A 15,608-nucleotide genomic window follows, 5' to 3' on the forward strand; every position below is an offset into this window, starting at 1 on the left:
CAGGTATACTGTCCCCCCGTTAGTGAATATCAGTCTCTCTCTATCCCCTCAGGTGTACTGTTCCCAGTTACTGAATCCCAGGCGCACTCTGTCTCTCCCATCAAATATATTTTAATTTTATTCAATCATGGACTTGGGCCCTGCTTACAAGGTCTAGAATTAGTCCCTATCCCACATTGTCCTCAAGTAGATCATGGTGAGCGTTGCTCTGCAACAGTTCCCACCTTAGTGACAATGGTATGAAGATTTGCATACAGTGCTCTTATGAAGGGTGTTCCAGATTTTAACCAAGACCTAATGAAGGAATGATGGTACATTTCCTAGTCAAGATGGTTTGAATTTTGGAGGGAATGTTCAGTTGGTGTTGTCTAAAGGATCTGCTGCCCTGTCCTTGCACGTTTTTGGACACACTGTTGAAGGAATGTTGCCGGGTTGCTGAGTGCATCCTGTAGATGGTGCATGCTGCTGCCAGTGATGGAGGGAATGAGTGTATAAGATGCTGGATGGAGTACAGGAATTGCAGCTTGCTTTGTCCAACATTGCAGTCAGTCAGTGTTGTTGTGAAAGCCGTCAACCAGGCTTGTAGAGAATATTCCATCACATGTCTAACCTGTTCAGTATTGATATGGGGAAAGGCTTTGGGGAAGGAAGAAGTTCATTTAGAATAGTTACTGCAAAGGAGGCCATTCAGTCCATCAGTTCCATGCAGGCACTCTGAGAGAGCATTTTATCTAATTTCATTCCCCTGCTGTTTAACCCATTGCATTGTTTTCTTTTCCTCGGTTATTGAATTCCACATTGAAAATCACATTGGAATCTGCCTTAATAATCTCAGGTAATGTATTCCAGATCCTAACCAATCGCTGTGTGAAAAAGATTCATCACAATCATTTCAAATCAATGGGATCAGTTACTCCCTATCTATTCCAACTCGACCCTTCATGATTTGGATCATTCTTTTCCAAACTCCTCTCAACCTACCCTAAAGACAACAGCGCTGACTTATTGAAGCTGTCCTTACAGCTGAACTCCCTGATCCCTGGAACTATTATTGTGAATCTTCTCTGATGGCTTCAAATGTTTCCTAAAGTGTGATACTAGAATTGATCAAAATACTTCTTTAGTGGCCAAACCAGTGATTTCTGATGGTTCATCATCACTCTCTTGCTTCTGTGTACCATATTTTGAAAGTCTACAGTCCCACATGCTACTATTTCACCCTTGTACACAACACTAGTAAATGTACGCTCTGGGTCTTGCTGTATTGTTTCAGAAATGTGTCTTTATATTGTCCCTTCTTGTTATCACAGCAAGTATTAGAGAGAGACGATGGTAATCCATATTGTTACAAGAGGCAATGGAGAGGGATAAAAACAGAAAATATTGGACGTACTCAGGAGGTCAGGCAGGATCTATGAAGATCAAACAGAGAGAATCAGAGGCTGTGAAGAAAGGTCACAGCCTTGCAAGATATACTTTGTTTTTCTCCACAGATGTGGAACATTTCCACACACCTTTTGCTTTACTTTCTGAATTTCCGGCATCCGCAGAATTGTGCACATGCATCAAGGCAGCAAGAGGGAGCTGTAATCCATCCTGTAATACTGGGCAGTGTAACAGAGGGAGCTATAATCACTGCTGTTACATATAGAGTGACAATCTATACTGTTAGAGCACACCTTGTTGCGGAGAGAGATTTATTGTACACAGTTATGAGACTTTGTGAGCTGAGACCCTTGTATCAATGTTTTGTGTGCAGGCTGTGTAATTGATACCTTCACAGTATGGAGTATCACAAGGGAATTACAGTACTCACTTTTATATTGTTATGTTACAAAAATTGCTATTAACTACACTGTTACGTCACATCTGGTTTCAGAAGGAACTGTGAACTATATTTTTATATCATTGCCTGTTTCAGAGGGAGCTATAATTTACACCAAATATATCAGTGATATTTACAAAGAGAGCTATAATCCCCGCCCATATATATCAGTGATGTTTACAGAGGGAGCTATAATCCACACCGTATATATCAGTGATATTTGCAGAGAGGGCTATATCAACGCCGAATATATCAGTGATAGTTACAGAGGGAGCTATAACCCATGTCGTATATATCAGTGATATTTACAGAGAGGGCTATAACCCGTGCCATATATATCAGTGATATTAACAGAGGGTGCTGTAAACCTTATGGTTCCATCAGAAGAATTACAAAAGTCCTGCATTTATATCGTATCTTCATGACCATGGGACATCCCAGAAATCTATACAGACGTTCATATCTTCACAGTTCTTGAGGTGATGGTCATGAGACATATTTTCCTACACCGTTGAGAGGTGATTAGTGTTATGTTGCATTTTTGGACAGACATTTATGATTTAGTAATCAGTGAAATGAAGTCACCAACAAATGCTTTATGCACTGCAGTCTGCTCAAATGGAAGATTTGCTGGCTGTGCAATTATCGAATGTGGTTATCATGTGAATGCCAGTTGTAAGAGAGAGAGTGCTTCAGAAAGGATAACAGAGAACATCATGCTGAACAGTATGGGGTCCAATTCAGGCCCGAAACGTCAGCTTTTCTGCTCCTATGATGCTGCTTGGCCTGCTGTGTTCATCCAGCCCTGCACCTTGTTGTCTCGGATTCTCCAGCATCTGCAGTTCCTACTATCCCTGCTTCTCTTCATTTGGAATTAAGAAAGCAGAAGCAATTCTCCACCATTTACCTCAATCACTAAAATGAGGACACAGGCAAGAACAAAAGCCAAAAGAACTGCAGATGCCGAAAATCAGAAACAAAAACAGAAATTGTTGGAAAAGCTCAGCAGATCTGGCAGCATCTGTGGAAAAAAAATCAGAGTTAACATTTTGGGTCCAGTGACACTTCCTCAGAACTGAGGAACATGAGCAAGAAAACCATTGTGGCAGTGCCATACCACCATGATGAATTTTGAAATGCAAGAAAGATGCCTGCTATCATTACTAGACTTAGTAGTATCTTTCAGCTGGACAATTAATACCTTCTGTACCTCCTGACGGGGCTGGAATTCTAACTATTGTGTTGTAAACTACCATGGGGATAAAGTGACTCCAAGACCCCATCTCCTATTCCTCTCCCCACATAATAAAATATTTTGTAAGGTTATGTGTTAATGACTTTTCTCTTAACCTCTGAAATGGGTGGTAGACAGTTATTAATCTGCAGTACAAGCCTTTGTCTTGATTGAAGTTGTGTAACTGTTTTGCCTTTCCCCTTGGCAAGGAGTCTTGGTCACATACCTCCCACCACACTGAACCTAACTGCCTTTTAAACATACAATATTCAACAAGCAGTCAGTTAAGGGGTTTAGTACTGATTCATTCAGCACCTACTGACAGCATCAAAAACCCAAGTCTGGGCAGTAAAGTAAAAGCTTCTGGCTTGTGAAAAACAGCCAGTAAATTGTATGGGTATCTAAACAGCAAAGCAGAAATTATATTTCAGCATTTTAGAACCATCAAAGAAAGAGAAGTAACTGTCTATGACCTCCTGAAATGCCAGTTAGCCCAGACAGACAACTCTAGCTTTCAAATCCATCTTTCAAGAAAGGATATGGATTAACTGCTATCCATCAGTTGTTCTGCACTCAGTTTGCTTTTGAATGATCTCTTTATTTTCTCGATTGTATGTTGTGCGTGTGCCCATGAGAGTGTGTGTCATTGAGTGTCTGAGATTGACTGAGAGTGTGTCTGATTTAACTTTGCAGCAGTGTTGTCAGAGGGAGCAGGGAAATAGGTCAGAACTGTAAAATCAAGGAAGAAGTTAAATCACAATCTGCTTAGGCACACGTGATAAGAATAGAGAGAGAGAGAGATTTGATGTAAAGCTCACAATCTGTCCATAACAGTGAGCAATTATGCCGAAAGCCCATGGAACCCAAGGAGCAATGAATACAGATAGCCCAAGTAACATAGCTTAATGCAGTCCCTCTGATAATGGTGGCTGTGGTGGAGCTCTGAAGATGTCTTTGGGCACAGTTTAAATAACCCAACAGAAGAGGATCTGTGGCACAATTCAACAAGGAGGACTCTCCAATCAATTTCTCAAAGATTTCAGATGTGATAGGAAACGTGCTGCAGCCAGAGAGTTAAGAATTCCCTGGAGCTGGAGTAAATCCAAGTCATTCCAAGATGGAAATTGAGTGTCAATGATCTGTCAGAGAAGCCCTGCATTTAGGTTCAGCTGGAGAACCAACAGCTATCAGAGGCTCTGTCAGTAAATTTAAAACCCTTTGAGGGCAAGGGAAAACGTTTCCTTTTTTTGAAAAAACAGCACAGCTTTACAGTCTGAGAGAGTGAAAGTTGATAGTTTAATAAGCAGTAAAGAAAGGAAGAAGTACCATTCAAGCAATACTGAAAATCGTTGGCAATTACATTAACCTCAGAACAAAGAACATTCTGGAGAGACCGAGATTTCACTTAAGGAGTTCAGCAGAGGAATCCATAGATTCTGGATAAAGCCATTCAGGTGCTCGGTGAAACAGAAGTCTGCAAGCAACACAGATCAATCTTAAGAGGAAAAGATCAGCTTTATCACTCAGCAGAAACAATTCAATTCTTAAGGTTCAAAAGCCCCTAAAGACACATGTGAGAAGCCAATAGAGTTAATAGGACAGACAACAGATATTACATTGTCAATGCTATGGAGCATGGAAACCTTACAGACATAATCAATGCCCTGTGTTATGGACCAGACCAAACCCCCTCAAAATATATTAAGATAGCCTAGACCCTAACATTTTCTTATTTTTAAAGGCATCTGTAAGGTGCTGTGTTTCAGATGCAATTTGATAGGTCAAACTTACAGTCTTGAAGCAAAACACACTTTATTCATACACTATAGTTAACATACAGCAAAAGAAGGAAGAATTGGAATAACTTAACTCCATTGGAAAACTTAACCGAATTATATATTATTTAACTACTAAACAGTAACTTTTCCAACATAGTAACATCTAATAAGCACAACCTTTGGCAAAGGCAAATTCAGTGAAATAGATTGCCTCACAGGCAATTCTCTGGAGGAAAAACATCAAGAGAAAACTCTGAGAGAGAGATTAGCAGGGAGAGATATACTGCAGCTTCCAAGCCCAGCTTCAAGACCCCAGCAACTGTTAATGAAAAACTACAGCTAATAATCCTGGTTCTGTGGGAGCTTGACCACACCCATTCGGGCTGCTTCTATTGTTCCAACTTTTTAAAAAAAACAAGGCCTCACAAGCTGTTTCCTTTATTGGATTCAAATAGATAGCTCAGAACCTTTGTCTTAAAATCTCTCTTCAAAAGTAAAAACAGGACAAATTACACCTCCTAAAGCTATATTATCATCACACCAGATATTAAAAGAGAATGTTTTGCCTGAAATACAATAATTGACGACAAGTCCATCAGGAAGTGGTCAGCATACACCATCCTCAAGACCCTGAGGGAAAAGGAGAGGGTGGATCCTGTTGGGTTGTTCCCTGAGCAGATTGTCAAAGTCATTTAGCAGAATGCCTCATCACCAGGACTTTCTAACAAGCACCAAGACATCATTTGGCTGGTGGTGAGAAGGGCACTACCTATGAGATCCTTTATGTACGCTCGGTCTGTCTGTGCCACTGCCCGCTGCCCTTGAAGCAGTTTAGGGGGTGGGGCTAGAGACTGTTACACATCTCCTGCTGGAACGTGCCTTTGCAAAGGAAGCCTGGAAAGAGATGCAGTGTTTTTTGTCAAGGTTCTTCCTGAGCAGCTCCGTGATGCAGCACTCTGTGCTCTACAGTCTGTTCCCTGGACGCACACTGAGAAAAACATTGATGCGCATGGAGGAACATCAACTCTTTGGTCTGCCCAAAACTTGTTGGTCTTCCATGTTGACCTCAACTGCGTGTTGCAGACTGGCACATAAATTCCCTCTGCAAAGGGAATTCATGAGATGAAAGGACCCACAGACACTACAATGGATCAATGATCTGTTTCGGTTGGAAAGACATCCTCGATGAGGGAATTCTGAGAGATTCTACAGTCTAAAGGGATTTTCCAACCTCTCACTGTCAGGAACAGAATCAAAGTCAACAGTCTTCATTCCTGAGCTTTACCGTTCTTCCAAGTCCGAAGAGAACATATAGTGAAACTTCCTGATCCCCTGAATTTGTGAAGTCAGAGACTTGGGTGGAGATAGGGTAGTGGTAAAAGTAATTATCTACACAAATGTATGAATGTTCACAATGGAAAATATTATGGGGTAGATGTTCCATAAGGTTTTAAAAAGGTGAATGTCAAGGAGTGCTGTCCAATGTGATGATGTACAGACTTGTTGCAGACCAGTTTATCATAACAAAACGAGTAAGACCTACATTCTGGATCTTTCTTACAGATTCTGTACCAATCCTCATTGATCAGTGTAATTTGTACACAGGTGTAATCTATACTCATATCAGGAGATGTCATAAAGAGAGGTTTAACTCATAAATTACATCAGTCTAACAGAGAGAGACACTATATATCCTGATAAACCATTCAGTCATCAGATGAAGCAGTAAACCATATTATTCAGTCAGAATATATCAGATACATGAGTTGTAATCTATGCTGTTATATCAGAATGATCATCTGAGTGTTACAGAGGGCAGTGTAATCCATGCTGTTTCATCAGAGAGTGTTACGGAGGGCAGTGTAATCCATGCTTTAATATCAGAGAGAGTTACAGAGGGAACTTTGATCCATGCAGTTAGATCAGAGAGAGTTACAGTGGGCAGTGTTATCCTTGCTGTTATCTCAGAGAGTGTTACAGAGGACAGTGTAATTCATGCTGTTATATCAGACAGTGTCACAGAGGGAGCTGTAATCCATGCTGCTGTATCAGAGACTGTTATATAGAGGGCAGTGTAATCCATGCTGTTATACCAGAGAGTGTAACAGAGGGAGCTGTATCCATGCTGCTGTATCAGAGTGTTACAGAGGGCAGTGTAATCCTTGCTGTTATACCAGAGAGTGTTACAGAGGGCAGTGTAATCCATGCTTTAATGTCAGAGTTACAGACGCAGGTTTGATCTGTGCAGTTAGATCAGAGAGAGTTTCAGTGGGCAGAGTTATCCTTGCTGTTATCTCAGAGAGTGTTGCAGAGGACAGTGTAATCCATGCTGTTTTTTCGGAGAGTCCTACAGAGGACAGTGCAATTCATTCTGTTATCTCAGTGAGTGTTATGGAGGCAGGTATAATCCATGCTGCTATATTAGAGAGTGTTACAAAGGGCAGTGTAATCCATGCTGTTATACCACAGAGTGTCACAGAAGGAGCTGTAACCCATGCTGCTGTACCAGAGAGTGTTACAGAGGACAGTGTAATCCTTGCTATTATCTCAGAGAGCGTTACAGAGCGCAGTATAATCTCTGCTGTTGTATCAGAGAGTGCACAAGGTCAGAAATCACACGATACCAGATTATAGTTCAATAGGTTTATTTGAAAAAATGGAAGAAGGGATGAGGCTCCGAAAGCTTGTGTTTTCAAATAAACCTGTTGGACTATAACCTGGTATTGTGCGATTTCTGACCTTGTCCACCCCAGTCCAAAATCGGCACCTCCACCTCATATCAGAGAGTGTCAGAGAGGGAGCAGTAATCTAAACTGTTATATCAGAGCGTGTTACAAGGCGCATTGTAAACCATGCTGTTATATCAGAGTGTTACCGAGTGACCTGTAATACATGCTGTTAGACCAGAGATTGTTCCAGAGGGCAGTGTAATGCATGCTGTTATCCCAGAGAGTGTTACAGAGGGAGCAGCAATCTGTGCTGTTATATGAGAGTGATACAGACGGCAGGATTATCCATGCTGTTATATCAATGAGTGTCACAGGGGACAGTGTAATCCATGCTGTTATCTCAGAGAGAGTTACAGAGCATCTGTAATTGGTGCTGTTTAACTAGGGAGTGTTTGTGATGGCAGTGTCACCATGCTATCATATTGGATAGTGTTACAGGGGGTAGTTATCTCAGAGAGAGTTACAGAGTGCAGTGTAATCAATGCTGTTACATCAGAGAGTGTCACACAGGCAGTGTAGTCTATGCTGTTATAACAGAGTGTGTTACGGAAGGATCTGTGAGCCATGTTGTTGTATCAGTGTTACAGAGGACGGGGTAATTCATGTTGTTACATCAGATATTACTACAGAGCCAGTATAATTTGTGCTGTTATATCAGAGTGTGTTATCTAGGGTAGCGTAATCCCTACTGTTTCATCAAAGAGTGTTACAGAGGGCAGTGTAATCTATGTTGTTATATCAGAGAGAGATGCACAGGGCAGTGAAATCCATACTGATATCAGAAAGCATTATAGAGAGAGCTGTGATCTGTGATGTTATAACACAGAGTGTGACATAGGGCAGGGTAATGCATGATGGTATATCAGAGAGCATTACAGAGGGCAGTGTAATTCATGTTCTTCTATGAGAGAATGTGAGAGAAAGAACTGTTATCAATAACATAGCTGAGCATGTTACAGACGAGGTTGGAATCATTGTTGAAATATCAGTGTTACAGAGGGAGCTGTAACCCATTGATTTACGTGATAAATTGGAACAGGTGAGGGTATACTTCTCACTATTGTACATTACCAGAGAGGGTGTTAGGACAGAGCTGCAATGTATACTGTTTATATTGTTTGATGTAAACTAGCAGCAAGAGTCTTAGAGACTCTGACAAAGCTTGCAGCTTTTGTGCTTGCCAGATTTTACTTGAACTGAAACCAATCAATGACTGGCATTTATCCTTCCATAGTGTTGGCACTGAGGAATCCATCGGCTTTCTATTTCTCACCCCACATCCTGCCACCTCAGAACTTCAGTCCCTGTTGGCAAGGCCCATGATAGGCTTATCTGACCCACTGGCAACAATTTCAAGGGGAGATGATGGCCTAGTGGCATTATTGCTGGACTGCTAATCCAGCAAATGTTCTGGAGATATGGGTTCAAATCCTGCCATGGCAGATGATGGAATTTGAATTAAATTTTTAAAAATCTAGAATTAAGAGTCTAATGATGACCATGAATCCATTGTCGATTTTCAGGAAAAACCCATCTGGTTCACTAATGTCCTTTAGGGAAGGAAACTGCCATCCTTACCTGGTCTGGCCTACATGTGACTCCAGAGCCACAGCAATGTGGTTGACTCTTAATTGCCCTCTGGGCAATTAGGGATGGGCAATAAATGCTGTCTGGTCAGCGACGCCCTCATCCCGTTAATGAATAAAGAAAAAGAAATGCACGCTGCACTTTCTACCCAGTCTGCAAGGAAAGTAACTGCCCTTCTGACTAGCTTAACAGCTTGCCTACTATTGAAAACCAACTCCTTGCCTTTGCCTCTGACTACCCTCCTAATTCCTTCTGAAAATTCTCCCACCACTGCTCACAGACTCCCATGCTTTGCAGACTTTAACTCTACACCCTGTCGTTGACTGGGAATCATTGACAGCAGCTTCCAAAAAGACCCTGAGCTTCCAGTTGCCTGCCACTTTAACACACCATCCTGTTCCCTGGCCAACATCTCTGTCTCAATGATGCTCAACACAAGCTGGAAGAACAAACACCTCATTTTCTGCTTGGGGACCCTGCAGCCCTCCGGATTCAATATCGAGTTCAATAATTTTAGGGCCTGAACTCTCCCATGTCCCAGCCCCCTACCCCACACACCAGCCTTGTTACCACATAGCCTGCCATTACACACCACCTATTGTTAGGCACTAGCAGTCCCTGTTAACTGCTATTCACCCTTTTAGCCAGATCGTTATCAACTCCTTTGTCTATCCAACTGCACTTCTCTCTCTTCAGGCTCTATCCTTTATCCTATCGTTTACTCCCTACCCATCCCCCTCCCTATTTTCTGCATATAAACCGATGTTTTCCTAGCTACCATCAGTTCTGAGGAAGGGCCACTGGATCCGAAACGTTAACTCTGTTTTTTCCTTCACAGATGCTGCCAAACCTGCTGAGCTTTTCCAGCAACTTCTGTTTTTGTTCCTGATTTACAGCATCCGCATTTCTTTTGGTTTTTAAATTCCCTGCCATATGCGCTGCATTCCATATTTCAATAAAGCAGTTTTGAATGCTGCACCCTGACAGATTTTGACTGGCAAATTAAAACAGTTCAACTCCAGCTGAAAAAGACTTCTGTACGTGTGTACTGCAGGCAACACACTTGTTCTCAAGCTGTCCGGTTGTAACCAGATACTGTTATGTTTCTTATTCCAGCTTCTACAATTTTTGAACCTACATGACAGGTTTTTACTCTGCACTGTTCACATAGCTGAAACTTGGAACCACTATTGATCATTTTGAACCAGGACTAAGATGTCAAGGAGTTTAGCCACACATTACCCCACTTTTCCTGGCAGGAGGCTTCCGTGATGGGGAATATTAAACAGCATGGAACTGGGAAAGAAAGGAGGTTAAAGCAACTGGGGAAAACTAATGAGGGCAACTAGGAAGCAATCTGGCTGAGAAGTCAGAAATAACAAGCGTTTTTTTGTCATTTATGGTCGATGTGGATGGATAGAAGGGTGTTTCGAGTGAACAGTTTTGATCTATTCATAATGCTGGGTGTCTGACCTTCCTCATACAGTGGCCCTTTAACAGACCATCTAGCCAGTGGATGGGTTTCACTAGCTAAACAGATACATGTCCACTGGAGATTTGAAGACGAGGTGCTCCCATTCATTCCCTCTGCTTCTAACATTTGTCTTCAACCCCTGTCAAGTGCAGGATTTCACAGCTGTTGTGTATTTGGTAAGTATGGTGGACTGTCACTTTAAGAGTGTGATCACATCACAACATGAGGCAGTAAACCACATATCAAAGAATTACATGAACATGAAAGACTGAAGGCGAGGTGAATGTGAAAATGGAACAACCAGCACAAAAGTTTGTACGGAGGAAAGATATTAGCCAGAAAAGCAACAAGAAAATTAAACAGCTGCATGAGGTATGAATGCATTATCTACTGACTGTTGTATATATGATTGTAGATGTTTTCATTGTAGGAATCTCTAATATAAAGAGGGAGGGATGTCATGTATTTGTTAGACTATCACTTTAAGAGTCCAATTACGTGACACCATGATGACATCATTGACCATTTTGGAGGAAAACATTTAATTTAAACTCGCCTGTAGAGTGAACCCCTCTATATTAAAGCTCCTGCTGTTGCTTAACACTTTGGCCTCCTATCCTTGAAATGTAGCAACAGCCTCTTTCATTGAAGTCCAGCTTTGTCACGTGCAGAGCCAAAGAAAACCTTTGCAGAATGGGGGAGATGATATAGCATTGTCACTAAAGACAAATTGGACAATTTGTAAGTTAAAGAGGAAACTACAACAACATTCAGATTGAGAGAGCTGACAACAACAAACCCTTCTGGAAGAGATACAGAAAATGCTGTAAATGCTCAGCACTTGGTAGATTTCCTGGTCCACAATCAGCCTTAATGAGCAAGGTTTGGTCTGCAGTTTTCCCTTTAGGAATTGAGTTTGTCCATTTTGCATATTGAGCAGGTGCATCTCCCTAATAATGCTATAAGTTGAACTGCAGCCTTAAATTCTTATGAGGTCATCTTGTTCCAGTCATAGATTCAAAGTCTTAAACAATGGGAAATGAAGAACTTGAATTCCTAAGAGTCTATTTCCGAATGTTTGTGGTTTAGATGGAAGGTACACTGCTGGAACCTGCAGTTTCTAGTTAGGAGAGGAAGAGTGTACATTTGCTTCTATAGAGACCTGAGTGAACTCCAGAGCTCATTTGTCTAGGTTTCCTTTGCAGAGAATAGATTTACATGGCTCAGCTAAAGCTGTCTACTTATAAAATCTCCCTGAGCTGGCCTTTGCGTTAGTCTGGATGTGTTAATGACTACTCTTGCTGTCTACTATTCAATGCCTTGCCTACCTTATTACTGCCAAGTAATATGTATATGTTACTGTCAAATTGAGAGAAAGACTACACATTCTCTCAAAGCCCAGACCACACATAGGAGAATGAAACAAGAAGCCCAGGTACTAGTTGGCATCTACGTGTTCCCAAAATAGATGAGATCATCTGGTCTCAGTGTCACATTACAGAGCATTTTGTCTGGTGCTTTGTGTCTCAATACACACCAGTCTATATTGCCTCAAAGGTAGGTGAGGACCTGGAAACAATCATAATTATGGAAGAGGTAGTGTTGGGCAAGCTAATGGAGCTAAGGATTGATAAGTCTCCTGGCCCTGATGGAATGCATCCCAGGGTACTAAAAGAGATGGCGGGAGAAATAGCAGGTGCACTGGTGGTAATTTTCCAAAATTCGCTGGACTCTGGGGCAGTCCCAGCAGATTGGAAAACAGCAAATGTGACGCCACTGTTTAAAAAGGGAAGTAGACAAAAGATGGGGAATTATAGACCAGTTAGCTTAACCTCTGTAGTGGGGAAGATGCTTGAGTCTATTATCAAGGAAGAAATAGCAAGGCATCTTGATAGAAATTGTCCCGTTGGGCAGACGCAGCATGGGTTCATGGAGGGCAGGTCATGCTTGACAAATCTTTTGGAATTCTATGAAGACATTACGAGCGAGGTGGACAATGGGGACCCAGTGGATGTGGTGTACCTAGACTTCCAAAAGGCCTTTGACAAGGTGCCGCACAAGAGGCTACTGCATAAGATAAGGATGCATGGCATTAAGGGTAAAGTATTAGCATGGATAGAGGATTGGTTGACTAACAGGAAGCAAAGAGTGGGGATAAATGAGTGCTATTCTAGCTGGCAGTCAGTGACTAGTGGTGTGCCTCAGGGATCGGTGTTGGGACCGCAATTATTTACAATTTATATAGATGATTTGGAGTTGGGGACCACATGTAGGGTGTCAAAGTTTGCAGATGACACTAAGATGAGTGGCAAAGCAAAGTGTGCAGAGGACTATGAAACTTTGCAGAGGAACATAGATACATTGAGTGAGTGGGCAAAGGTTTGGCAGATGGAATACAATGTAAATAAATGTGAAGTCATACATTTTGGTAGGAGTAATAGTAAAAAGGATTATTGCTTGAATGGTAAAAAGTTGCAGCATGCTGCTATGCAGAGGGACCTGGGTGTCCTTGTGCATGAATCACAGAAGGTAGGTCTGCAGGTACAACAAGTAATTAGGAAGGCAAATGGAATTTTGTCCTTCATTGCTAAAGGGATTGAAAGAAAAAGCAGAGAGGTTACATTGCAGCTGTACAAGGTGCTGGTGAGGCCACACCTGGAGTACTGTGTGCAGTTTTGGTCTCCTTACGTGAGAAAGGATGTACTGGCACTGGAGTGGGTGCAAAGGAGGTTCACTAGGTTGATTCCGGAGTTGAGGGGGTTGGCTTATGAGGAGAGACTGAGTAGATTGGGATTATATTCATTGGAATTCAGAAGATTGAGGGGGGATCTTATAGAAACATATAAAATTATGAAGGGAATAGATAAGATAGAAGTAGAGAGGATGTTTCCACTGGCAGGTGAAGCTAGGACAAGAGGGCATAGCCTCAAGATTAGAGGGAGCAGATTTAGGATTGAATTGAGAAGGAATTTCTTCACCCAGAGGGTTGTTAATCTATGGAATTCCTTGCCCAGTGAAGTAGTTGACGCTACTTCAGTAAATGTTTTTTAAAAAAGGGTAGATTTTTTTTGAACAATAAAGGAATTAAGGGATACGGTGAGAACGCGGGTAAGTGGATTTGAGTCCACGAAAGGATCAGCCATGATCTTATTGAATGGCGGAGCAGGCTCGAAGGGCCATATGGCCTACTCCTGCTCCTAGTTCTTATGTTCTTATGTTCTTATCTCAGCATGGTCCAGTCCGTCTGGACTCAACTTCTCTTACAGTTTAAATTTGAGGCAGAGGTGGATAGATTCTTGGTAAACAAGAGGTCAAGTGTCTTAGGTGTGAATATCAACATGAGCTTACAATCAGATCAGTCGTGGTTTTATTGAATGGCAGAGCAAGCTTGAGGAACCTACTCATGTTGCTAATTTGTATCTCTGCACGTGCAGTCTGCCTAGTCTCAGTACAGTTCAGGCTGTCTGGTTTCTGTGTCCTAGTGTAGACCAGTCTGCCTGGCATGGTTTTTCCAGCACACATCTACCTCTTTTTATGGGATAAGGGATTGACAGTCACCATTGAAAGGAATCACTTCTCACTGCTGTCAGTTCAGTGCCCCTCGGCTGTGCGATCAGCTCCTGTTCTGATAGGACTGCATGATCCAATAAACACCTAACAGACTCATAACTGATCCTCCCACATGTAGAAATATTATGGCAGAGATAATCTGAGCTCTTTTATTGCTTGTTAATAAAACATAGTTACCAATATTAAAATCAGGAAGTACAGAAGCAATATCACACAGTATAGGCAGGGATTTGCACATGTGGTATTGTAAGGTTCACTGATGTCTAGTCTCACTAGTGCATAATATCACAGGCTGGATTAACTGTCTCCTTAGTATATAGTAGCATAGAGATGTATAGCACAGATTTTCATTGCATTATGAATTCCACCATTTTCTGTGGTGGGATTCGAACTCGGGTCTCTGGATTAACAGTCTAGTGATTATAGCACTATGCCATTGCCTCCCTCATTTCCTGAGTATCCTACAGCATGGGTAGCTTTAACTGGCCTTGCTTCTCATGATGAAGAAGTATCTGTTGGGTTTTCTCTCCTAGCTCTGCCAAGATGCCCAAGCTGGTGGAGGTGCGAATGGATGAGTGTACCCTGGCTCCTGAGAAACCTGACAGTAAACTCCCACTGTGGAAACGGCTGGGAAAGAATCTGATGAAGAACCTGCTGCTGACTCTCACAGTGTTTGGTGAGTGAACCCTTGAGACTGTTCATCAACGAGTGAGGGCTTTGCATGGGCGGCACTGACATGGGGCTGGTGTGCAGTGAGGCATGTGTTTTTAAAAGATAACAAACTTATTTTTCTGCTCATCTAGTAAATGTTGCAATGAATGAAGTTGTAATATGATGTTTAATCAGATAATCTTAATGAGGCAAAATCCATTCAGTAAAAAGTATAGATATTCCCAAATGAAGAACATCAACCCTGAACCTTGTGGAAATTACTGGTTCTGCAGGTTTACAACTTGTATTGCTGCAAGAAATGTACCACCACTTATCAATATTTTATAGAACATCATTGAACACTCGTTTTACAATGACCATTTACTATTGTTGTATCTATAAACCACCAGCTATTAGCTCCCAGTAGGTCATCCTTCATTGTTTCTGTGTTCTCCCTCACTCCGGTTTGCTGTTTCTCTCGGTCATTCTGCCCATATTTCACCTGGACTCTAAATTTTAGTGACATAGTTTACTTTTCCCTCGTTATTTCCACTTGATACTTTTCGTTGTCCCTCTTTCTTTCTCTGCTAGTTGACAAAGTGACTATAATCTTGATATGTTTGACAGCTATTAAATCCTTAGACTCTTGACTGTGTATTGTATAAATCTTAGATTCATTCTCCGATCCTGACCCCTATCCTGTATAAAACACGCTGTCACTCTCAGACTCTGACCCTTGTCCTCTATAAAACGCACTCTC

General features: G+C 41.7%; 1 protein-coding gene across 1 annotated transcript in view; it reads left to right on the forward strand.

Moving 5' to 3' along the window:
- slc1a2a (solute carrier family 1 member 2a) overlaps nucleotides 1–15,608 on the forward strand; it is a 113,747-nt gene that overhangs the window by 56,450 nt on the left and 41,689 nt on the right. The window contains exon 3 of the mRNA XM_048607237.1: nucleotides 14,731–14,873. Within this exon, the coding sequence (XP_048463194.1) occupies nucleotides 14,731–14,873 (143 nt within the window). The remainder of the gene's footprint in view (nucleotides 1–14,730; nucleotides 14,874–15,608) is intronic.

Source organism: Rhincodon typus, chromosome 17 (assembly GCF_021869965.1).
Source record: "Rhincodon typus isolate 14 chromosome 17, sRhiTyp1.1, whole genome shotgun sequence".
Lineage (NCBI taxonomy): Eukaryota > Metazoa > Chordata > Chondrichthyes > Orectolobiformes > Rhincodontidae > Rhincodon > Rhincodon typus.